Genomic DNA, 23,975 nt, shown 5'->3' with positions numbered 1-23,975 from the left:
CTCAATGTGGATGGAAATAGTTTTAGTTTGTCAGCATTGCGCAGTAAGCCCTTAGAATTGATTAGGCATAAAAGGCCCCTATGATTTGCTGGTGTCATGATCTGGCCTGTTTGCTCCTTAATTAGTCATTCCTTTCACCTGTCGTTTTCCCTCCCTGCCTCAATTAAATTTATTCCTCTCACCTGTTTCCTCTTGGTTATATTCAGTTCAGCCTGAGCATTCAGTGCCAGATCATTACTTGTCTTTCTGTTAGTCTGTCTGTTCAGTTTTTGCCTTGGTTCATGTCCTGGATCCTAGCAGCCAGTGGAAAGAGGGTTTTAGTGTTTGTCTCGTCTCCGGATCGTCCACTGTTCCTCCCCCACAGAGTCATCTGGGTTTTTGGCTCTATATGTGGGGAGGTTCAGTTTTTATCCAAGTAAGCCTGGCTCCAGGGAGGAGACCAGTTTAAAGTCCTGAATCAAGTTCTGGTTCCACGTCCTGTCTCAGCTACCCTCTTCCACTGAGCCTACTCATCTGCACCTGATCCTGTATGTGACTGCCTGGTCATGCTTATGGTCCCTGGGAGCCTGTGGATGCCTGAAGTCTGGATCCTGCCACCTGTTCTTTTCCTGTCTTATCTGGATCCTGTTCCTGTCTGTTCCTGTCTGTTCTGGATCCCTGACCAGGATCGGCTGGTCATTTGGCTCCCTTCTCACTGGCAAAAAAAAAAAAAAGCTGGCCTAACCCCTAGCTGGCAGCTGCGTGGCCTCTGTCCCCCCATAGCTGCATGTCTGGTGACACCATCACACTGGGTTAGCGTTGATGATGTCACCAAGGCGACAGAAATTAGGAAAGTAAACAATGGAGAGCAACGTGTAAGGAAGTCAGGGCATAGTCAGTGTGATTTATTGTTTCGCTCTATTATCTGTCAGAATCTCTCTCACCAGAGCTGCTCCATGTTTATCGAATGCAAACAGAGTTGTTTCTGCTTGTTGGATCATAATCGACTGCCGCGGTGTATTGACGTTTGCACGTTGCGTTTAATGGTGTCACGTAATTTAGCGGGTCAACACAGCTAGGGTGCTCCCACAGCATACCAATCAGAGCTGAGGTGATTAGGTCGCTTACCGAGTCGTTTGACCCGGGTAGACACATGTCAGTGAGCTGTTCCTACTGCCACTAAAAGCCGATTGTTCTCAGGTTTAAACTGGATTTCAGCCAGTAGAAAAGGGCTATAATCGGCTGATATGTCAGTAAGTCTGACGGACCAAAAGGGAACTTTTATGATCCCTGAAAATGTGTTCTCTGCTAAGTCTCCCATTTGTATCATCTTCCAGCAGAGCCGATGGATCCATCGCTCATCATCATTCTCCGGTGTCTGAACGGCATTTAACCGTTTACAGCAATCCGTGTTAATTCCTCACACCTGTTACATGTGTGTGTTGATCTTTGGTGTGATCCACCACATTGATCATCAGGGAGAGAGATTTTAGGGATTTATTGATAAATCTGATATTCATTGATATTTATTTGACAGCGTCTCATGTATAGCAGAGCTCGATGTTAACCGTCGCCCGATCGCCCGGGGCAAGTAGTTTTTAATTGTCGGGAGAATACAAATGTCATTGCATTTGCCTACCGGGCAGAGATGGTAAAAGTACTCACTTTCCGTACTTGAGTAAAAGTACAGATACTTGTGTTAAAAAATACTCTGGTAAAAGTGGAAGTACTGATTAAACTTCTTTACTCAAGTAAAAGTAACAAAGTACAGGCTTGTAAATTGACATAAAGTATAAAAGTAAAAGTAGAAACCACTTTTTTCATGCCGTTGCCTACATTTTAAATGGATGTCTGCCAATAGGACTAGATCTCCGTTGTGTTCATTTTCAATCATCTCGTCGTCCATGCTACTATGCTAACGCCACCGCCACCAAGCTGCAATGATTTGCCGCCAATGAATACCGCCGAATCTGTTGATTCATCTTGTAGTGGTGCGTCGAATGCAACGTAGATTCCCATCCAATTAGATTGGATTTGGTATTGATGACGTGAAAAATAATAACGGTAACTCCATTGAAATGATTCAAAACTAAAGTAACGAGCCAATTTTTTAAAATGTAAGATGATGATGATATTTATGTAAAAATACTGGGTAAGTCGTCATAAAAATAAGTAGTAAAGTAAAGTAAAAATTTCAGAAAAATCTACTTGAGTACAGTAACGAAGTATTTGTACTTCGTTACTTCCCATCTCTGCCACCGGGCAAGTGCAATTATCGCAAAAAAAAAATTATTTATCACTCAAAATTACTTTAAAATCACTGACCATCGCTGAAAACGACCCACAAGCGTTGCCGGCGCCATTTTTGTTGTTTTGCACACATTTTCGCGTGATTTGAAAAATTCTCGCGTGATTTTCCTCTGGATGGCGTGACTTTTCTCTCCTTGGGGAGAGAATTCTGCAGAGCAGCAGCTGGATGATGAATTTAATCTATACTATAATACACGCTAGATTAAAAATGATCAGTCAGGGATTAGGAAAATAATAATAATTGTATGCGCACAGTGAAAATATTTCTATCATATGGCAGTCTTATATACAGTGATGCAGGTCATACATTAAAACATGTTCATTAAAGTTTTTTCTCTTAGACATTGGAGTGGTGCATTTAAATGTTATAGAGCTAAACATGTTAGATTGGTGAGTAGTAGTAGTGTAAGTTTTGAACCTGTCAAATCTTTTTTTACATTTTTAACATTACAATTTATATTTTTCCAATCAAACAACAGTTTAAAGCAAAGTTTAGTTTGAAAAGAATGAGCAGGAAAGATTGAAAAGCATGTTAACACGGTAATGTAGGCTGGAGTTCATTATCTGACGCATGCATATACACACCAGGAACCAGGAAACTTAAAAAACACTGAATTACAAAAAACATTTAAAAAAACAAACATGTTTCATTGATATATATACAAAAATGAATACTAGGAACTATATTTATCAAACATACTGGGCAAGTAAAAATTGTTTCTGGGCAAATGAAATGTGAAAGTCACTTGCCCAAAGGGCAAGTGGTAAAAATCCTTAACGTCAACCCTTGTATAGTTATAGTTGACAGACAGCAGCACAAATAAAACTGTGTTATTGCGTAAACATGGGTCAGATGGAGTGAGGGACCTTACGCTTCTAAGCTCAGTTTGTTTTACCAGATTACAAACTTTACAAACTCAGGCCCTATTTTGTTGGAAATGTTTGAGACTCCAGGACTTAAAGCTACAGTGTGTAACTTTTAGCGACATCTAGTGGTCAGACTGCAGACTGCAGCAACATGAACATCTCCCCCCCACCGCTTCACCCCCCCAACAGTACGGCGAGCGTTACGGGACAAAATGTCTTCCACGACGTCCGCATCACCTACCTTCTCAAGTGATGAGGTTTGTTTACATAGATAATTTTACAGATAGTATTTCATTAGTCTGTGTAGGGTATAGATTTCATGTAGACTTAAGATAATAAATATACCCGTTATTTTTTCTACATCGTTGTGACGTTTTGGAGATCTCGCAATCACTAGTTTGTTGGTTCTGCGGTGCCGTAGCGCAAAGATGTCTTTCTCCATGGCTGCGAGACCCGCTCCTATGTAATTATAAATAACAAATTCTAAGGCAACTCAAATATTGAGGTTAAGAGGCTGAGCTCGTAGATGATGATAAATAACATAGTTATGTATAATATATTACATTTCTGACTGTATATCCCTGTAATTATTACACACTGTAGCTTTAATGTGACTAAATGTGTGTGAAAAGACATAAAAACAGATGTTCTCCATTCAACTGCATTGAAGCAGTGATGTTTTACAAAAAACAGAATTACCCAATATGTTGACACTTTTTTATGTTTTATGATCTATAAAGAGCTCATAAAACATAAAAAAAAAGAAAACACACACATTTTGCTTTCTTTCACCTCACAGCTCTGCTGTACTGGAATGTTTCATTAAATCCACTGACCTTTGTGGTGAACATGACATAGTTTGAATGGAAATGCTTTTTTTAGACTCTTTGAATGCGAACATGAGGCTTTGATCTTAGCTTTATTCTTTTTTCTGTAGAATCTACAGACTTTAATCCCTCGAAAAGGAGCGTCTCCAAACGGAGGGGTTTCTGAAACACTGCTTCTGTTTAAAGTTTTAACAGAATATATATTGAGCCATGTTTTTAACAGGGTTCATTTGAAAAGTGACTCGATAATCTGGCAAAATGACATTTTGAATTGAAAAAGCTTCCTGGATGGGAAGCAAAACGTCTTCAAACTTGGAAACAAAGTCCAGTGGATTGTTTTTAATATTTTTGGAATGACTATGACCTGGATGACTGAGAACCTTCACCAGCATATGCATTAAATCAGTAAATAGTCCATATAGTGACTAGGGGTGTAAATAATAATCATTTTGTATCGAAGCATCGATCCAACAGCCGACGATCCGATGCATCGACACGTCCGCAATAGTATGGATTCATGTTTTTTTTTCCTCCGGTCTATTTTTATTCATTTGCTCCTGGGCGTAATTCTCCCTCCCGTGCTGTGGTGGCGATAAACCTATTTTGCCCTCCTACCGCGCTTCCTGGTTATACTCTTACAGCAGTGTGTCGCAGTGAGCTTGACGCAGACATTTTTGATTTATGCTCAATATTGAAGCGTGGTCTGAGCTACACGCTGTGGGTCTAGATACGGCCGAGGCGGCGAGGAAGTGGGGGCGAGTTTAGTCCGACGATGGAGGGACACGAGGGCCAAAAAGAGCGGAGATCCAGCTGGAAAAAGCGTCTGTGGAGGGGGCGGGGACATCTGAAGCCGAGGTATTGCATTGCACTCATTGCACTGATTCTGTGCAGTATTTTTTGATGCAACTTTTCTACTTTTGGTATTTGCTGTTGTTTTTTTTTTTTTTAAATGCATAACGATATTACAGCTTTCATTTATTTATTTCGAACTTGAAAATGTTTAGCCTGTAAGGTGTAAAAAAAATAAAAAATTTACCGATTAATCGAATTGAATCGAATCGTGGTGTATTCTTGAGTATCGAAAATAATCGAATCTTTGGGTCAGGAAATCAATACTGAATCGAATCGCAATGATGGATGTGATTTACACACCTAATAGTGACGGTTAAAAGTATAGTGTTCTTGCCTCAAATGATCTTTAAATGTACTTAAATTGGACAAAAGCGACAGAAAATAAAACTTTTAACTTAATACTCTGAGCAGACCAATGGGCAGAAGGTGACCCTCTAAGATGCAGCCCTCCTCATTTATATAATGAGGCAAAAATGCAAATACGACAAGCAGAAATTAAAAACATTCAAGAAATAACTAGAGTAAAAAATACAAAGGAAGAATAAAACAGACAAAAACATTATAACATGAAATGAATACTTAAAAAATAAGTAATTAATACATAAAGTTGAAGATTATAACGGACAATAAATAGATAAGATAATTATTACAAAGGCCAATAAATAAAGAAGCTAATTAAAAGAGATATATACATTTATATATCACTGTATAATTTAATTACTACCTACATTTATTTGTTTATTGTATTTTCGGGGGCAATTATTTTATGCTTATTTATTTATTGAGCATTTATTCATTTCTGTATTTGTTTTTTAAATATGGTAGAGTTGGTCCTTCATACTGGTATGGAAGCCTGTTTCCGCTACTCTGTAAAAAAAAAAAAAGAATATCTCAATATAATGAGATACTATTTCATTATAATGAGTAATTTTTATTTTATTTTTTACAGAGTGGCGGAAAAACGGGCTTCCATATACTGGTGTTGGTAATGGAAGAACTAAAACACTGAAAATAATTCAATTGTCAGACCAGGACTGGAAGCAGTACAGTGTCTGACCAGCAGGGGGTGTTGTTGAAAAAACTCTAAATCATGTCAAAAACTCTGCATCTCACTAATAACACCAAAACACTGCAGATTTGCACCACATATATTAATGCTCTGGTCTTCCATATCTATGCGTGTTTTTGCACCATGTTTTTTCTCCCACAATGTTTACATTACACACTTTAAGGAACGGAAAAGTTTATCTACTGTTTGAAAATCTGCACTAAATGAATTTCGTTTTGTATAAACTCTCCGTATATAAAATGAAAATAGAAGTTGTGGAAGTCTAAGTGCTGTTCATCACCATAATAACATCCTCACCCAGACTGATGAACTGTCCTTCAAAGTTGAGGTCTTTGAGGACCACGATGATCTGGCTCCCCTCTGGTGCCGGTTCGGTCCAGCGACTCACTTCACAGCCCTTAATGTCGTATCTGGCAGAAAGAAAAAAAAACACACTTAAACCCAGAACTTTCTGCACTGTTTGCGTCCTAGGATCCAGACTCACCTGGCGTTGATGCGATCATCTGGATAAAACACGCTTTGCATCACCATGAAGTATTTCTGTGATGAGAAAACAGAAAATAATGCTCTGTAAGAGGGTTTAAAACGGTGGTTCTGCTACTTTCAAGCTTCTGATCCACAAAAAAAAAAAACACAAGAAGAGGAGACTGAGACCATCAAACAAATTAAAAACTAGTGTTGCCCAGATGCTATTTTCTGGCCCCCATACCCGATACCTGGCCGTGCAGTATTGGCCGATACTGATACCCTCGGGTTGAAATTAATGTGTGAGTATATATGACGATCTGCATACTACTTGGATGCAGTGATGGGAGTAACGGCGTTGAAAGGGTTACTAACACTGTTACCTTTTTTAGTAATGAGTAATCGAACTAATTACTTTGACTGTAACTATAACACAGTAACTATTGCCGACACCCCGTTACTGCGCGTTACTCAGGTCGCACAATTAACCTTTTTTCATGATAGGACTCGTGCGCGCCTTGTCATGAGAGAGGGGAGGATGAGAATTGCTGATGTATAGTGAGATTCCGTCTGTAAGTTGGGTAGGTGGGTGTTTCCGCTGGCAGGTGTTAACGTAGAGCAAACACAGAGAGATGGAGAGTCAGGAGGACTCCAGCAGCAAAACAGCGTTTTCCAGATGGAAATACCGGTGTTACATCGAGCTGCGTTTCCCCATCGTACGGTTTCCCCTGCATCTCCGCACAGCGCAGGCGGCCATTTCACCGCACAAGCGACAGGAAACGCGTACGCTCGCTAAAGGCACGTAACAGTCGCCCTGTGCCGCCACAGGGGAACTACGGAGAGCGTGAACGATCAAATGATAGCCTAGATAGATAGATAGATAGATAGATAGATAGATAGATAGATAGATAGATAGATAGATAGATAGATAGATAGATAGATAGATAGATAGATAGATCTTGTCTTTGTCGTCCGCTCTATTCAGTTGGCTTTTGAATCATACGGCGAGAAGGTGGGGGTTAGGTGGTGAGGGTTACTGGGACGAGAAACACAAAAGTAACGCAATAGTTACTTTTTCTAGTAACTAGTTACTTTTATTGTGAAGTAACTCAGTTAGTAACTTAGTTACTTTTTGGGAGAAGTAACTAGTAATTATAACTAATTACGTTTTCAAAGTAACGTGCCCAACACTAGCCACCTGAGACCATCCTGATCTCGCGAGCTTTCAAGGTTTCACTCGCAGATCAGTCTGGAGACTCTCCGTTAAAGAAAATTTGGAGCCGTTCACCAAACGAACGTCCAATCAGCGTTGGCTTTGAGGCGGGTTGAGGTGTGACGCAACGAGAAGCGCGACAGTTCAGTCTAAAGAACATGGCGGCTTCAGCCGATGAAACTAGCGTTAGCGTGGCTATCGTGCAAGTTTTATGGGAATTACAGAGTATTTCTTCACTGAAAGAAGAGCAAAACACTGCTCTGGAGGCTTTTCTCAGAGGAAAAGATGTTTTTGCTCTTCTCCCGACTGGTTTCAGCAAGAGTTTGATCTATCAATTGGCTCCTCTTCGTCGTCGCTCTGTTAGTACGTCATATGCTTCGTTGATCTGATTGGTTTATTTGGCCCGTCTATCACCAACATAGGCCAATCAGCTAACCAGTATTTTCGCCCCTTCCCAAAATTACTTCAACGGAAGGTTTCCAGATGGATATGCGGAGCAAATCCATCTGGCGGAGTCAGGTTAGCCCAGTAGAACTTTTTATTGCCTACCTGGAATGGATGACAATAGTTGAATAAACTTTTGGTATCGGTATCGTTGCAACACTACCCCTTTTTTTCTCTTCTGTTCTGGAGTCTCCTCAGATTATAGCATTAGGGAATTCTTTCTGAGATATGAAAGCCTGCTTCTTGTTATCAGGCAGGTGCTCATTAACTTATTCTTTCTATTTCTCTTTAGAAATGTCAAATTCCTTTTCTCAAATATAGATTTAGAAAAGCATCAGTAAGAATCTGCTGGAGAACCGAGTTAAAATGGGATCAGTACCTTCCGACTGCGCGGGATTCGGATCCTGTGAACCCCTGAAAAGGAAAGCAAAGGGATCATAAGTGCAACAGTTGCACCGAGAAGCATTTACTGCAGAGGATATCAGAGAAAACGGGCTGAAGTTCTACTATAACGTCACATCATGTTGAAGAAATGCCTCCTGCAGCTCATGGGGCGAGGTTCCGTTAAAATGTTTCTGTTGTAATCTGAAAACTGCAGGTCATCTCTAGCTGTGGCTGAGGATGTTTGGTTTAAAAGCAGGTTCAGGTTGTGGGTCAGGTGTGTGAATTCTACCTAAGAGCTTGACCAGCAGTGAATGTGGGTAATTCCTCAGATGCTCCATGTAGATCTTCAGGTTGGCCAGAAGGAATTTTATCTCCCGTTTGTTTTGAGTCTTCAGGAAGAAACGTTTATCATTTCTAGAGGTGGAAAAACACAAGAAGCATCGATTCAATTAATATGAATAGAACTTAACAATAAAGTAGGATGTGTGTTGATTATAATGAGTCTGAACCAAACTGAGTGAAAAAGCTTTAATTCTGGAGGATCTTCAGGTACAACTGTTCCTGCTGGACATTTAAACTCAGGGCTTAATATATATTCTCCCCATGCAGTGTATGCGGCCTACTGGTTGGAACCCTGAGGTACTGAGTTTGAGTCCCACTCCCACAGACTGCCACTCTGCTCCCCGGGTGCAGCACGATGGCAGCCCACTGCTCCCCAAGGGGATTGGTTAAATGCAGAGGTAAATTTTTCCATTGTGAGATCAATAAAGTTCAATTATTGTTATTATTATTTTTTTAAAGCTTTCAGAGCTTCTTAAACAGCTCTGAAAGGTTTAAAAATGCTTCATTTCAATGCAGCGGAACAGCAAAGCACCAAGTGTTAGGAATCCAGTTTGTGTGGGTTGTGTTTTTGTTTGTTTTCCCTCCACCACCAGGTGGTGCCTGGTTCTCATTGGTCCTCTCACACACCTGCGATGGTTGCCTCATTACCAGAGGACTCTTAAGCTGCTGACTGACCTACCTCGACGCCAGAGTGTTTGCCAGTTTTGGGTACTCTAGCGAAGCTGAGTTTTGCTGAGTCAAACTGAGTTTTTGTCAACCTGAGTCTTAAACTTGTTGTTTTTGTCTTTGCCTCTTGGCAGAAAGTCATCCTGCAAACTGGATGTTTTATGACCTTCTCCCCCTGGAAAGATTCTCTGAGCGTCAAACTGAGCTGGGGATTCAAACAGGAGGTTTGGATCCACTTTTTCCCCAAAGGATTGTTTGAGCTTCTCACTGAGCAGGGGAGTCATCTCCACAAGAAACCGTTCAAGTACAATTGGAAATCTAAGTGGCAGTCAGCTCCTCCGTTCCTCTAAGAAAAACACCTCAATCTGGGTAAACCCTGTCCGCCCTCCAACGAGTCAATTACTGAAACAACCCACACTGGATGCAGACGCCTTTTCTGGAAAAGTGAGTCCTGTTGCCTTTATTCCCTTTTGCAAATTGAAGCTAAAATTTCCCACTGAGCCTGAACTAACCACTGGATCTTCCCCTTCACTTTCTAGTCCCGGTTCGCCAGTGTTCAGAGCAGCACTGGATCCATCTCTACCAGTTCTCAATAAACCTGTTAAACCTTCCCCTGGTCTCTCTGTTTGGTTTTCTGCATGTGGGTCAGATCTTAGAATCAAATCATGACAGCAAGGTCATCCGGGATGATGGATTACTTTAAAGAAATTCTTTAAAGAAAGACTAAAGTAGAGTCTGCATCATTAAAATCTGACCATGGCCCTTTCTTCTCATCATTAGTGAAAAACACACGAAGATATCAGAGATGATGAACAAACAGGAAAGGAACCAATGCAGACGACTGAGCACCCGCTACGCGGCACGGAGTCAAATTTAAACCACAATTGTTGCAAATGGAAATAAAAATAAATGCAATCCAGAAATTAAATTTTGAAAAGTTCTCACCTTAAAAAAAGGCTTACAGAGAAAATGTGCTCTTTTCTCAGATGTTATTTTTTCAACTTTTTTTTCATATTTTCTTTATTAAAATTTATTTTTTTGTTCAGATTTGAGATTTTTTATTTATTTTTTTAGATTAAGTATTAAGAACTACATTCTTTCCAAAATGCATTTTACGTATCTCTTCCCTTCAAACCAAATACGCGTATCCGTCCATTTTCCGCCACGCTTTTCCCAAGCGGGGTGGCGAGGGGTGCTGATGCCTCTCCAGCTGTCTGCGGGGGAGAGGTGGGGTCCAACCTGGGTCCATCGCAGGGCAATAAGAAGCTGGAGGGAAGCCGGAGTACCCGGAGAGAACCCATGCATGCTCAGGGAGAACACGCAAACGTCAAACCCCAGGAATCAAACCCAGAGCCTTCTTGCTGCAAGGCAGCAGTGCTACCCACTGCCCCACTGTACAGCCTTCAAATACACTTATAATATTATGATATAATATAATGAATTAATATAATATAACATAATATAATATATCAAATACTCGTTCTTGGTCAATAAAACTTTTGTGCCGACCAATAGAAATACTAACCTGACAACAGCCAGATGCATGTCTCGCTCCGCCCAGCTCCGGAGCTAGGCGGAGCGAGACATGCATCTGGCTGTTGTCAGGTTATAGAAATACGTCTTTGCTTCTCATTCCACAGGAAATCCCAGCCCAGAAAGTAAAGACTATGTGATATTTTTCGTTTTTTATTCTATTTTTAACTATTTTTTTTCTTTTCAAAATTTCAATTTTCATCATAAAATAGAAATATGAAAATGTGAAAACCTGCTAGCAGGCATTAGACATACTTTGTACCTGAATTAATTTTTTTTATTGATCTGATCAAATATTCTAAACTAAAATGTCACGTTTAAGTTTATCATTGAAAGAAAACAGAAAAAGAAACAAACCTCCAGGCTTTTTTGATCCAATCTATAAAATGTGTTTCTGGACTGAGATGATGTGGTTCCATCAGCAGGAGAACATCCTATGATGAAGCCTGAATCGCTGATCATAAATTACAGATATTGATCGTATATGAGCTAAAATGTTCCCTTCAAACAACACAAACCGAAGAAGAAAGTCCTGAGTCAGGATTGATGTATCAGTGTTTTCATCCAGCCTGAATACGGCGCCACATGCAGAGTTCTCAGTATTCAGCAGAATCCTTATTAGGATGAAACTTACGTGAGGAAAAAGTCTGCTTTGCTCTTCGAGTTGCTGATAAATTGGAGGTAGCAGCTTTCGGAGCACAGAGATTGCTGATATTCCTCCTCTGTTATTCCTAAGGATCCCCGCAGGTTGGCGAACACCGGGCCTGCAAACGTCTCCAGCGTGAACTCCTACATGAACAAAGCAAACCTGCATGTTGAGCCTTTAGAACAAGCTTCTATTCACCATCTGTGTGTTTATCGTTATTCTAGTCAACCTCACCTTATGGACCTGTGTGACCTCCGACCTGAAATCCTCCTCTGAAAGGTCCTTCTGGAGCAGAAAACAGATGAATGTAACACATCAGACCTTCTGCAGGGTTTCTACTCACATTCTGACGTCATATTTCAGGTTAGTGAACCACGCTGCTTTGTTTCACCTGGGTCTGTTTCTCCCATCAGCTGGAAAATGATCAAGTTAAAGTGAAAATACAGGAATTTGTGGATATATTGATATATAAATCTTAATGTTTTCATACAACAGAGTTTGTCGGGGATTCTCCACATACTCTGCAAAAAACATCTAGAAATAAGTCAAAGTGTCTTAAATTAAATGTATCTACCCTTAATTTGAGTAGGTTAATAAGATTTATTGCCAATGGGATGAGAATATTTACTCTTAAAATAAGATAATTAGATAATATGCACTTGAAATAAGACAACGAATTTGCTTTTTCTTATTTTAAATGTGAATTTTCTTATTCCATTGGCAGAGGGTCTTACTTACCCCTTAAATTCAAGAAAAAATGCACTTATTTTAAGAAAAAATTACTAATTTAGATTTAAATTTTTGCAGCAATACTGACCTCTGCAGGAGATCCTTCCTGCTCAAAGTAATTTTCTTCAATTCTATTCAGTTTATTTCTATAGCACCAATTCACAACACGTCATCTCAAGGCACTTTCCAGGTCACCAGATCATCCAGTCAGATTGATTAAAATTTTTCTATCTAAGGAAAACCAGCTGAATGCATCGACTCATTGACTCAAATACAATCCCTCACACTAAGCATGCATGTAGCGACAGTGGAGAGGAAAAACTCAATTTTAACAGGAAGAAACCGCCAGCAGAACCAGGCTCAGTGTGAGCGGCCATCTGCTGAGGCCGACTGGGGTTCAAGGAGACAGAAGCAGGCATAGAAAAAGCAGCTGTAAAAGGCGGCCCCGTCCAGGAAGCACACAGCCAGGCAGACGAGCTCAGAGCCAGCTCCCATGTCAGAGGATGAAGAGAGCACATCCAGTTAGTCACAGTCAGAGAAACAGGACTACACTGGAAAACAGGCCGATCTCCAACAACTAGAAACAAAGATGTTGATGGCAGCAGCACAGCTGATATTTCTCTCCAGGATGGAGTCACAGCCAAACAGGAACAGACCAGATGAAGCTACTATGAGAAAAAGCAGAGAGAGCAGAACGTTAGAGATTGAACTAACAGATTCTGCAGAGTGGGAGAATAGAGATAGAAAGTCAAAAATGACTTTCACTAAACTTGCGGAATTTAGGTGAATATTATCTTTTTTCAAATCTAATTTACTGAACCTTTTTCTAAACAAAAAATGGCAGAACATCATTTATCAGATGCAGATTTTTTAAAGTTTTGCTTTGTTTCTTCCACTTTATATGAGATTTCTGTATTTTTGCAGTTTCTGAGGATTTATGTTTTTGGATTTTTGCTTCTGTTTCCTTTTTTTTGATAAATAAATCTGCAAGAAACCACCTTCTTCTTCTTGTTCTTCTCGTAGTGTTTTATGGCGTTCGGCAAACTAGTTAAAGCGCATTACCGCCACCAACTCATAAGGAGTTAAATGAAGAAACAGGAAACAAACCCCAGAAAAAAAATAAAAGAAAATTGAAATAAAATTAACAAAATAATAGTTTTGCAAACTGTATGTTTTAAGCCAACCTAATGAAAAACATAATTAAAAATGCCCTCATAATTACTCATTTGTCTTTATGCTTATGTGACTCTGCCAGTTTCTGACGCTCCTACTCATTTTCCCATTATACTTCAACCATTTCCCAGTTTAAATCTCTCACTTCTTGAAGTGAGAGCATGGGCGGTTCTATACAGGGTCCAACGGGGGCCATGGCCCATGTAGATCATGCCCTAGCCCCTGTACTTTACACATAATACTCAAAGAAATTCTAATGATGATCTGCGCTGGAAAAGACATGGTTACTGATTGGTCCTTTAGATCTATTTCATTTTTTTATTTACAAATTCTGTTTTATTAACTATTTAAAAACAATAAGGTGATAGCTGCATTGGTATTGAGATAGGATCCCAGTTTTCATCTGCTAAATGTTTTTTCAAAACAAAATTTTAAAATTACTCTAATTTTTACAGCTGAGTTTAACAGTTTTTCTTAAATTCTAATTTAGATTTTATAGAAAACTGTAATTTAAACTTAAATCAAGTCAAAAACATGTAAATTCCTAAATTCTGAATGTATATTGACCTAATAGACATTTAGAATTTTAATGCTTAAATGCTTTTTTGTGCACCCATGAAAACACGCTGGCCCCCTCCTGGCCCCCCTGGTACATTTTGGTCTAGAGCCGCCACTGAGTGAGAGATGGTACTTTTCTGCAGCTTTCACTTGTATTTTGATTTTTCAGTTTTCTTTGCAGTCTGAGCACTACAATTGATCACTTCTACCTTGAAAAGAACAAAAACCTTTTTAACAATCAATTATTCCTCTGCAATGTTGGAGCAATCCTGCAGAGGTTTTGCTTTTCATCTGTTGATTTAGATCCTTTTAACTGTGATTCTTTTTGCAGCTTCAGCATAGCTTATTCCGAGCTCCTGTTTCACTTTTCTTATCTCTTCAGATCTTTTGCTCACTTCACAGCCTCGATATGCAGCAGTATGTTCTCCACCACAGTCATAGCATTTAATTATAACTTCTTTATGTCAGGAATCCAGTTTGTGTGGTCTGTTTTTGTGTTTCCTTTCCTCCTCCACCAGGTGGTGCCCCATCCTCACTGGGTCCCCCTGCACACCTGCAGTTTATTGCCTCATTACCTGTGGAGGTTTCTTAAGCTGCAGACTGCCACTACCTGGACGCCAGAGTGTTTGCCAATTCAGGGTACTCTAGCCATGCTAGCCAAGTTTAGCAGAGTCTAACCTAAGTTTTGGTTTGCCAGTTTTGGATTCTCTAGTCAAGCTGAGTTTTTCTGAGTCAAACAGAGTTTTTGTCAACCTGAGTCTTAACTTTGTTTTTGTCTTTGCCTCTCGGCAGGAAGTCTTCCTACAAACTGGATTTGTTCGGTCCTTCTCTCTCTGGAAGGTTCAACTGAGCTTCTAACTGAGCTGGGGTTCCAAACAGGAAGTTTGGATCAACTCTCCCCAAGAGGTCGTTTGAGCTTCACACCAAGCAAAGGTTTTTTCAGCACTACAGCCCATTCAAGTACTGCAGGAAATCTGAGTGGCAGTCGGGAACACAGGAGTAACCCAGTCCACCCATCACCAAGCAAGACACTCTCTGGTACAATCCTCTCACTCTGGATTCCATAAAGGACATCTTACCCTGGAGAGGTGAGTCTGCAACCTTTTCCTCCAATTCTAAGATTCAATTTTCCCACTGAGCCTGAACTAACCAGTGTCTTCCCCTCACCTTCCAGTTCCCATTGAGCAGTGTTCAGAGCAACACTGGGCTCATTCCCTTCTACACTGAGCTGTACTTGAGTCATCACCATACATAAACCTGTTAAACTTTTCCATGGTCTCTCTGTTTGGTCTTCTGCATCTTGGGGTCAGACCTTAGATAAAAATCATGACACTTTCCATATTTATGCTCCCCAGCAAACCTTCTACATCGTTGTTTGTCCTTACATACTGCTGCTATGTGACCAGATTTTTGCCGTTTAAAACATCTCAGAGTTGGAGGATTGTACATTTTGACATTGTTGGTCAGATATTAAAGGAAAACTGTATTCGGTAACTGTTCTTCTTAATAAAGCACCTTCAGCTTCAGTCTCTGCATTTGGGTCCTCCTCTAAAACCTCCACCCAATCTGACATGAATAAAAATATTTAAATATAATAGAAATTATGTACAATAAAATAATGAATACTTTTTTTTTTTTTTTTAAAGGTTGGTATATTCTTTTTATTCTCCAGAGTTAATTTGTTGCAGGAACTGATCCCATATGTCATAAAATGAGCCTTATTTTTTGTTTCTGATCTCAGACCCAACAAACATCTGAGGGGGGGTCCAGCAGAATAGCGTTCTTTCCAGAAAAGTAATGAATACTTATCTAACTTGAGGGAAACACCTAAAATATCAAAGTAATCGGGGCAATGGAACATGAGCTTTTCCAAACACATTAATTATTTAAGGCCCTAAGTTACTAAAATCCCTTGGGAGCACACATGGATGATGCATAAACCAAGGAAAAACTTTTTAATCTTTCGATATTGAATCAAGTAATTTAACATTTAAATGAGTCAGAGCAGGAAAGTAATCGTTGGTGAAAAATTTAGATTCTTTGTAGTTGCTGCATTTCTGTTTTGCCATATTTCTGTTGTTCCAAATGTTCTTTGATCTGAGGGAGCAACAAGTGAGATGTGCTGCGGGATGTTTGTCCGACTCTATAGAAACCGCACAGCTGACCCTGCTGAGTCATCACAGTGGCTCTCAGTGGGATTAGCCTGAAGCCGAACGCGGTCCAGATAAAGTCTTTATGTTTATTGTGTAACAAACTGACTCCAGTCCGTGTCAGGCCTTAATGATCACGGGTGTTCAACAGAAAAACATGACTGAGATGTATGAAGATCAGGTAATCAGGAAGGCTGAGTCCATTTTGGATAATTATACCAATCCCCTACATAACGAATTTCAGTTTCTACCCTCTGGTTCCCGTTTTAAATACCCACCAGTTTGGACCAACAGATACAAACAATCCTTTATTCCCTCTGCTCTTCAGCTGCTAAATTGTAGGCCTTTTTAGAAATGCCTACAATTGCTGATTTTAGATTTTTGAATAGGCTACGTATGCCTTTCAATGTATTGAGTTTAATGATTGTCTTTTTACTCTATTTTTAATGTTATGGTCTTTTAACCTTGTTTTTTTTAATGTAGCACTTTTTAAATGCAAGTCAAATGTAAAGTGTGTTACAAATAAAATTCATTATTATTAACTCTACCAGGAAAAGCAGATAGCCATATATTGCATGGATTCAGGCCTATGCTATCATTTGCACATATTTATTTACTTTTTATTATTTTATTTTTTTTACATTTCTGTCTCTTTTATCCACCTTACTTTTATCTTTTTAAATATTTGTGTCTCTTGTGCTTCTTCTTTTGTTTTTTTTATCTGTGATTTGTGAAATGTGAACATGTGTGTGAAAGGTGCACTACTACTGCACAAAATTTCCCATACTGGGACAAATAAAAGCTGCTGAACTAATGCTCTTAGGTACTGTTTAAAAACTCTCAACCAAAGTTAAAGTATTTATTATTTAGTCCATTCATTATCAGGAGATGTTTTCGTCTCTAAAAGTTGACTTTCTTGGTCTTAATCTAGTAAACATGTTTCACCTCAGTGGAGCTTTTCTCTACATTTTGTTTCACTGTTTAATTATGTTTAAATAAAACCGTTTGTTATGATGATGCATGGACTCTGAAAATAATTTAAAATTTCTTAAATCAAGCATATTTACCCTTAATTTGAATATGTTGATAAGATGATTTGCCAATGGAATTAGTCTTTTTTCCCCTTAAAATAAGATAATTAAATAATATACACTTAAAATAAGACAATTCAATAGTTTTTTTCTTGTTTCAAATGTAAATTGTCTTGTTCCATTGGCAAAGTGTTGAACTTACCTCCTCAATTCAAGAAAAAATGCACTTATACTTATTTAGATTTACATTTTTTTGTGGATTTTGGCTTGATATGTTTGTGTAGGTATGTATATCTTTGTTTACATGTATGTATGTAGATATATAATTGTGTATATATGTATTTTTTATGTGTGTGTGATAAAAAAAACAAAAGTAACAGGAAGGTTACTCTACTTTAAGTTTATTCAAGTACATTTAAAGGGAGAGGAGGGATAAAAAATAAATTTTACTTCTTCTACGCCTAATAAACTATATGAAAGACAACCTGCTGGCGTTGGCTCTAAATATTCATTCACAGCCTGATTATATAAATAATAAAAATATGCTTCATTGTCACACTCCTCTCATATTCAGTATTTATTGTATTAAATAATCTGCTATTGTAGTTGTAAAAGGCATCAGACACAACGTCCCTGTCAGCCATCCTGACTTTGGTTTATTAATATTCCTCCTTTTTCTGTGGAAAACATGGATTTACATTGATTTAGCATTAATTTAGCTCTTGCTGCCTTAAAATGAATTTACTGACTTGATGCTCATTGTGTTTACCTTAAAGTTTCATATATTATCAGGTTATATTCCTAAACCAAAAACACCCAGATATAGTTAATTATAACAAAATAAGGCTTTTTACTCCAGGCATTTTTCCTAATAGATTCTTTATATTCCTTTTTGAGCCTAAATAGAAATCCAGCACTGGGCTGACATAAACAGACATGGCGCCCTCTACTGGTGGTACGGCTGAACTACCAGAAAGCCAGATGGTTTCCATTGGTGCAGCTACTAAATATGTCATTAAAGCGTTGAGCGTACTATAATGCCTCACGATAAAACGACAGCTTGGAGGATAGAACTTAAAAACAGACCAGTAACATTGTTAGCAACAATATGTCCTTAAATCTCCATCAAATTCACAGCAACGTTAACGTGCTCGCTGAGCTTTAGCTCCTGATTCAGTGACCTCCAAAGGTGAGTTTTATCCGTCTTTGAGTCAAACATCTTCTTGCACCTTTTTCGATTTGATCTGGAACTTTTCGTTTTGGTTTTTAAACACACTAGGATCTCCACACTCACTCTCCTGCGTTGCTTCGTCTTATTTACCAATTGTATGCATGCAGAGAGACATAATCCTGCTGACATGAAATTGTTTTGCAAAATAATGACAGAAAGTCTATATTTACTAAAAAATAAGTACTATGCTTGCAACATGCGGTAAATTGTCACAAAAATGTTGTATACAACCAGAGGAAGGTACTTTCATGTAAATAAAAAAGTCAAATAATGTGACTATGTACCTTAAATGTTTGGTGATCAAGCAAAATGCCTCCTTAAATGCCTCATTGCGTCACTGTGTAGCCATTTGTCAAACAGAGCCTTTCCTTTGGTTTTCTCACATCAGCATTGATTGACACGTTTGATCGAAATGCTATAGTTAGAGTGGCTCAGGTTATCCTGAGCTATCTCTATAGTTCTGCTGCTATAGGCTTAGACTGCTGGAGGACATAGGGACCCCTTTTTCATCATTCTGCTTCATTCTATCTCTATTCTCCCACTCTGCAGAATCTGTTAGTTCAATCTCTAACGTTCTGCTCTCTCTGCTTTTTCTCATAGTATCTTCATCTGGTCTGTTCCTGTTTGGCTGTGACTCCATCCTGGAGAGAAATATCAGCTGTGCTGCTGCCATCAACACCTTTGTTTATAGATGTTGGAGCTTGGCCTGTTTTTTAAGTGTAGTCCTGTTTCTCTGACTGTGACTAACTGGATGTGCTCTCTTCATCCTCTGACATGGGAGCTGGTTCAGAGCTTGTCTGCCTGGCTGTGTGTTTCCTGGACGGGGCCGCCTTTTACAGCTGCTTTTTGTATCTCTGCTTCTGTCTCCTTGAACCCATCGGCCTCAGCAGATGGCCGCTCACACTGAGCCTGGTTCTGCTGGAGGTTTCTTCCTGTTAAAAGGGAGTTTTTCCTCTCCACTGTCGCTACAAGCATGCTTGGTGTGAGGGATTGCTGTAGAGTCGATGCAATCAACTGGTTTTCCTTAGATAGAAAACTTTGAATCAACTCCTGTGATCTGGTGAACTGTAAAGTGCCTTGAGATGACGTGTGTTGTGAAATGGTGCTTTAGAAATAAACAGAAGTTAATTGAATATAATCCCAACAGCATCCAACTATTTATATTGATAACTGTATGATTGTTGCACTGAAGGGACGGATCGTTCTGACACACATCGGAACCACTCCACAAAGAAGCAACTTTAAATGGGATTCTTTAGGCTTCTTGTTGATGAATCCCAGTAAAATCCCAGTTAGCTGTCATTCCTGCTGCTGATCGCTTCCATCCGTCCGAGCCCAGCGGGTCACGCAGAGTTAATCTGTCCTCTCTGCAGCTCTCTGACCTGCTTTCTGTCGCCAAAGGCCACTTCTGCTCCACCGAGATATGATTTCATGATAAAACCTCTCTGAAAGGAAGACTTTTCCCAGCTGTGTGGAGAAGCCTGGGATTGATACGCTGGAACAGGTGAACCTCTGTGTGGATCTGTCACGCCTTCATCTAAACACACAGAGCAGATTTTAAAGCTCATCTGTTCAGCTGCACAAAAATCAATTACTGGAAAGCTGTTGGGAAGCTTCACAGCTCAGTGACCTTTGCTGCTTGATGACTTTTATTATTTGTGACATTTAACAAAAATGCGTTGCTTTGATTGGTGCATGAATGAGGGAACGTCAGAAAAGGTTTCTATGGATTTAAAAGCTTTCATTGGAGTGGATCAATTGGTCTGAGCGTTGATAACAGTTGAGGTTATGTATGAACTGACTGGTGTCAGAAGGAAATTGCTTCCTCATGTTTTGGGTTTGAGGATCCAGAAAGATTTAGAGGAGGTGAAATCGGATCACTTCAATGTCTGAAAGCAGTTGCTCTGTATCAGCAGCTTCTTGCTTTCTAAATCATCTCTGCGCTCAGCTGAGACTCTTTAAACTAGATGTGGTTTATAAACACAATCTGTCAAGAGCAAAAAAAATGCTGTCGTCTAACCTTCAGGTTTTTATTTCATCCACCTCACAAGAAATGATGCAAAACCTTTAATTTCTACAACAGGAATATCTATGTTATATCCAGGTTAAATGTGTCATTATTTCATATCACTGTTTATTGATGTGAATGAAAATATCAGACCTTCGTTAAACATTTTTGTCTCGTTCTTCTGTTTTAATCTGAAAATCTCACAGGAAGAGACCATTATTGATACAATTACTTTAGTCTTTGGCGCTCAGACCTCGGCAGGAAACATAGCGCTGAATTTTAATAGATATGCATGAACAGGAGTAAAAAACAGGGCTGTTTTCCCCCCAGGCCTGAAACTGGTGGGTCAGTCTGTAGACTGCTGGTTGGAGAGACGGTCTGCTGAGCTTAATGGGGAGATCCAGTGGACTGCGTGAAGTGATACTAGAGCTTCACTCAGGGACCTGGAAGATGGAAGTCCAGTTGGATAACACAGGTTGAGAGAACCTGTCCAAGATAAGCAAGCATGAAGTGACAGTGGAGAGGAAAAACTCCCCGTTGGGAAGAAACCTCTGGCAGAGGCTCAACATGGCGGTGTTCTGCCGGACAGATTGAAATAAGACACAGAATGCAGTAAGAGTGGACGGACAGATGCTCTTAAGTTTTAGCTATGATGGTGGAGGAGGGGCTGGAGGTGGGTTGAAACGGGGTCATCTAAAGCAAGTCACACGTCGCAACCACCGCTGGCGCACTAGGTAGTGGATGAGTTGCGGATCGAAGGCCTTTTAAGATGAACTTTAGATGCTGATTGGCTTTCGTGGAGGTGTGGTTGAAAGCTGATTGGCTGTGTCATAGGTTGATGAAGGCGAGTAATTAGTTTATTCAGTTGAACTTCCGCCTAGGCTCCATTTCTATTTATTTAATTATCTTTAAACTCAACTGAAAATTAAAATCAAAATTTTCAGAATAAACAATGACATTAACCTACCGGAAGAGTTATACATTAGTGGGAACCCAGAGACCTTGCTGATTGGACAACGGCACCGTTTGGCTTTTAAACTGGAAGCCATGTTTGTTCAAACATTCATTGAGCGAACATAAGCAGAATGACTTTGTTGTGTTTTTTTTTTTTTATTTCTAGTTATGTTTAAAGATTTGTTGATGTGGTTTGCACTTCATGGCCACCATATTCACCATATTCTGTCAGGACTCCAGTCTGTGTTTGTCTTTTTGTGTTGTTCTCCCTTCTACCAGCAGGAGGCGCCTGGTTCTGGTCCGCCTCCTCACACACCTGATGACGGTTGCCTCGTTAGCAGAGTGTTCTTAAGCTGCTGACTGCCACTACCTCGACGCCAGAGTGTTTGCCAGTTTTGGGTACTCTAGCCAAGCTGAGTTTTAACTTCGTTTTTGTCTTTGCCTCTCGGCAGGAAGTCATCCTGCAAACTGGATCTTTTCGGACCTTCTCTCCCTGGAGGAATCAACTGAGCCTCAAACCGAGCTGGGGATTCAAACAGGAGGTTTGGATCCAGTTTCCTTGAGAGGACGTTGAGTTTACTCTCTGAGCAAGGCAATCATCTCCATTACGACCCATTCAAGTACCGCAGGAAATCTGAGTGGCAATCAGTTTCTCCGTTCACCAACAAACATCGGAGTTTTGGGTAACCCTGTTCCACCCTCCACCGAATCAGAATAACACTGGAAAACAGCACACAGATTGGAGTCAAAGATTCTACAACTTCTCTGGAAACGTGAGTCTTCCACCAGAGCCTCTTGAATGAAATTTCCCACTGAGCCTGAACTAATCGTTTGTCTTCCCTTCACCTTCCAGTTCCGGTCGAGTTGAGTTCTGAGCAACTCCACACCGAGCCTTAACTCTTCAATAAACCTGTTAAACTTTTCATCTGTGTCTCCCTGAATTGGTTTCACTGCATGTGGGTCCGAGATTTAGACATATTCACCTTTATTTTAACTGTAAAACAAAAAAAAAAATATCTTTTTTGGTGATATTTCTAAATCCTATCTTTTATTTTGTAGGAGCAGACATGGAAACTATAATGTTGATGTTGTAGACAGGGGCCAAAAGAGGCCATTTCCCATGTTCAATTAGCCGTGGCCCCTTCTAATGGCCCCTGTAGTGAAGACATAGCACTGATTCATTTCTTATGAGGATATTCACTCATGTGCACTATTTCACTAATTTATAAGGTCAGTATATCTCTGCAGTACTAATAATAATCCAAGTCAGCCACTGTTTGTCTTCCCTTAGCTCTCTACTGTGCAGATATTTTTATATCTAAAGGAAACATATTGCAGGACATTACAACTTTTTTCATTTTTCTATTTTTTTTGGTACTACATTTTTTATTGTCTGTTATATTTTTATCTTTGATGGCATTTTGCTTTAGCTCTTTGTTTTCTATATAAGCTACTGGAACCAGTATTTCCCTGAAGGAGTAATCCTAAGGGAGAAATAAAGTTGAGTCTAAGTCTATTCATCATTACAGAAACCGTAACTGCTTGGTCCCTCAGACACTCCACAACTTCTTCAGCATTCCCATTCCCAGTTCTACTCAAAGCAAATTATCCCCACAGCATGATGCTACCACCACCATGCTTGACAAATGGTACCATGTTCTCAGTTTTTAAAGCCTAACCTTGACTCCAAACAACCTTAAAGAAAGAAGCGTTTCTTTAACGAGCATCAACCATCTTCCGGTGAGAAGGGTTGCTGATACTCACCGTCGGCGGGTTGTCGACGGTGGTCTGGATGGCTGCAGCCAAGCCCCCCTTCATCATGCAGGTCAGGCTGTAGAACTCGTGCTTCTGGTCGATCTCAAAGAGACCCAGAAGTTTCCACTGCTGCCTCAGACCTCCCCACCTCCTCCTCTTCGTCGTGTTGGAGCGCTGCTGCTGCTGCCGCTGGCGGCCGGGCATCGCCGAAGCTCCAGGAGGGGCTGACATCTCCATCTGGGGAAGGGAGAGCAGAAAAGCAGAGAGCATGGAGGGATGTGACACATGGGGCTGCGGCTGGGTCACCTGACGCCCCGCGCTGAATGGAGGCCAGGTTTCTGAAGCTCCGACCGAAGAAATCAAAGAGTGAGAGAGGAGGAAAACAAAAGCCAGCAGTGGAGTCTTTAACTGGGTTGCCATGGAGACCAACACAATGGGATAAAAGCTCTGTGGGCCACACCAGGCCTAATGAACCACGCTCCTCATTAAAACATTTCACAAGTGCAACCATGTCTCAAGTCTTGCAGTAATTTAAGGTGAGGTGTTTGTCTCGGAGAGGCGGAAGCTGAAATGTTCTGGTTCTGCAGAACATTTGAATAATGAGCTCCTTCCATCATGATTTGTGACCAGAGGCCTTTTCCTATTTGCCTAACAAAACGCCAGCGGCGTGCAGGCCGGAGGTCACAGGTGTGCTCACCTCAGAGTTTGTTTGGTTGCCAGCGTCGCCTCCTGCCTCTCAGCTCTGCACCTTTAATTTACATCTTCTCTAGATTCATCATTTATGCTCCT

At 40.1% G+C, this 23,975-nt stretch overlaps 1 protein-coding gene across 3 annotated transcripts in view; it reads right to left on the bottom strand.

Moving 5' to 3' along the window:
* pip5kl1 (phosphatidylinositol-4-phosphate 5-kinase-like 1) overlaps positions 1 to 23,975 on the bottom strand; it is a 34,838-nt gene that overhangs the window by 6,788 nt on the left and 4,075 nt on the right. For 2 of the 3 annotated variants that reach the window (XM_038270700.1, XM_038270699.1), the window contains exons 3-9: positions 23,196 to 23,423; positions 11,832 to 11,882; positions 11,586 to 11,740; positions 8,700 to 8,824; positions 8,406 to 8,440; positions 6,389 to 6,444; positions 6,202 to 6,314 (exon numbers count right to left, since the gene is read on the bottom strand). In XM_038270700.1, coding sequence (XP_038126628.1) covers positions 6,202 to 6,314; positions 6,389 to 6,444; positions 8,406 to 8,440; positions 8,700 to 8,824; positions 11,586 to 11,740; positions 11,832 to 11,882; positions 23,196 to 23,423 — 763 coding nt within the window. The remainder of the gene's footprint in view (positions 1 to 6,201; positions 6,315 to 6,388; positions 6,445 to 8,405; positions 8,441 to 8,699; positions 8,825 to 11,585; positions 11,741 to 11,831; positions 11,883 to 23,195; positions 23,424 to 23,975) is intronic. The other variant, XM_038270701.1, reaches the window with a different exon arrangement.

This window comes from Cyprinodon tularosa, unplaced genomic scaffold (assembly GCF_016077235.1).
Source record: "Cyprinodon tularosa strain WSP-4 unplaced genomic scaffold, ASM1607723v1 ctg773, whole genome shotgun sequence".
Classification (NCBI taxonomy): Eukaryota; Metazoa; Chordata; class Actinopteri; order Cyprinodontiformes; family Cyprinodontidae; genus Cyprinodon; species Cyprinodon tularosa.
This window is presented reverse-complemented; position numbering and strand designations above follow the sequence as displayed.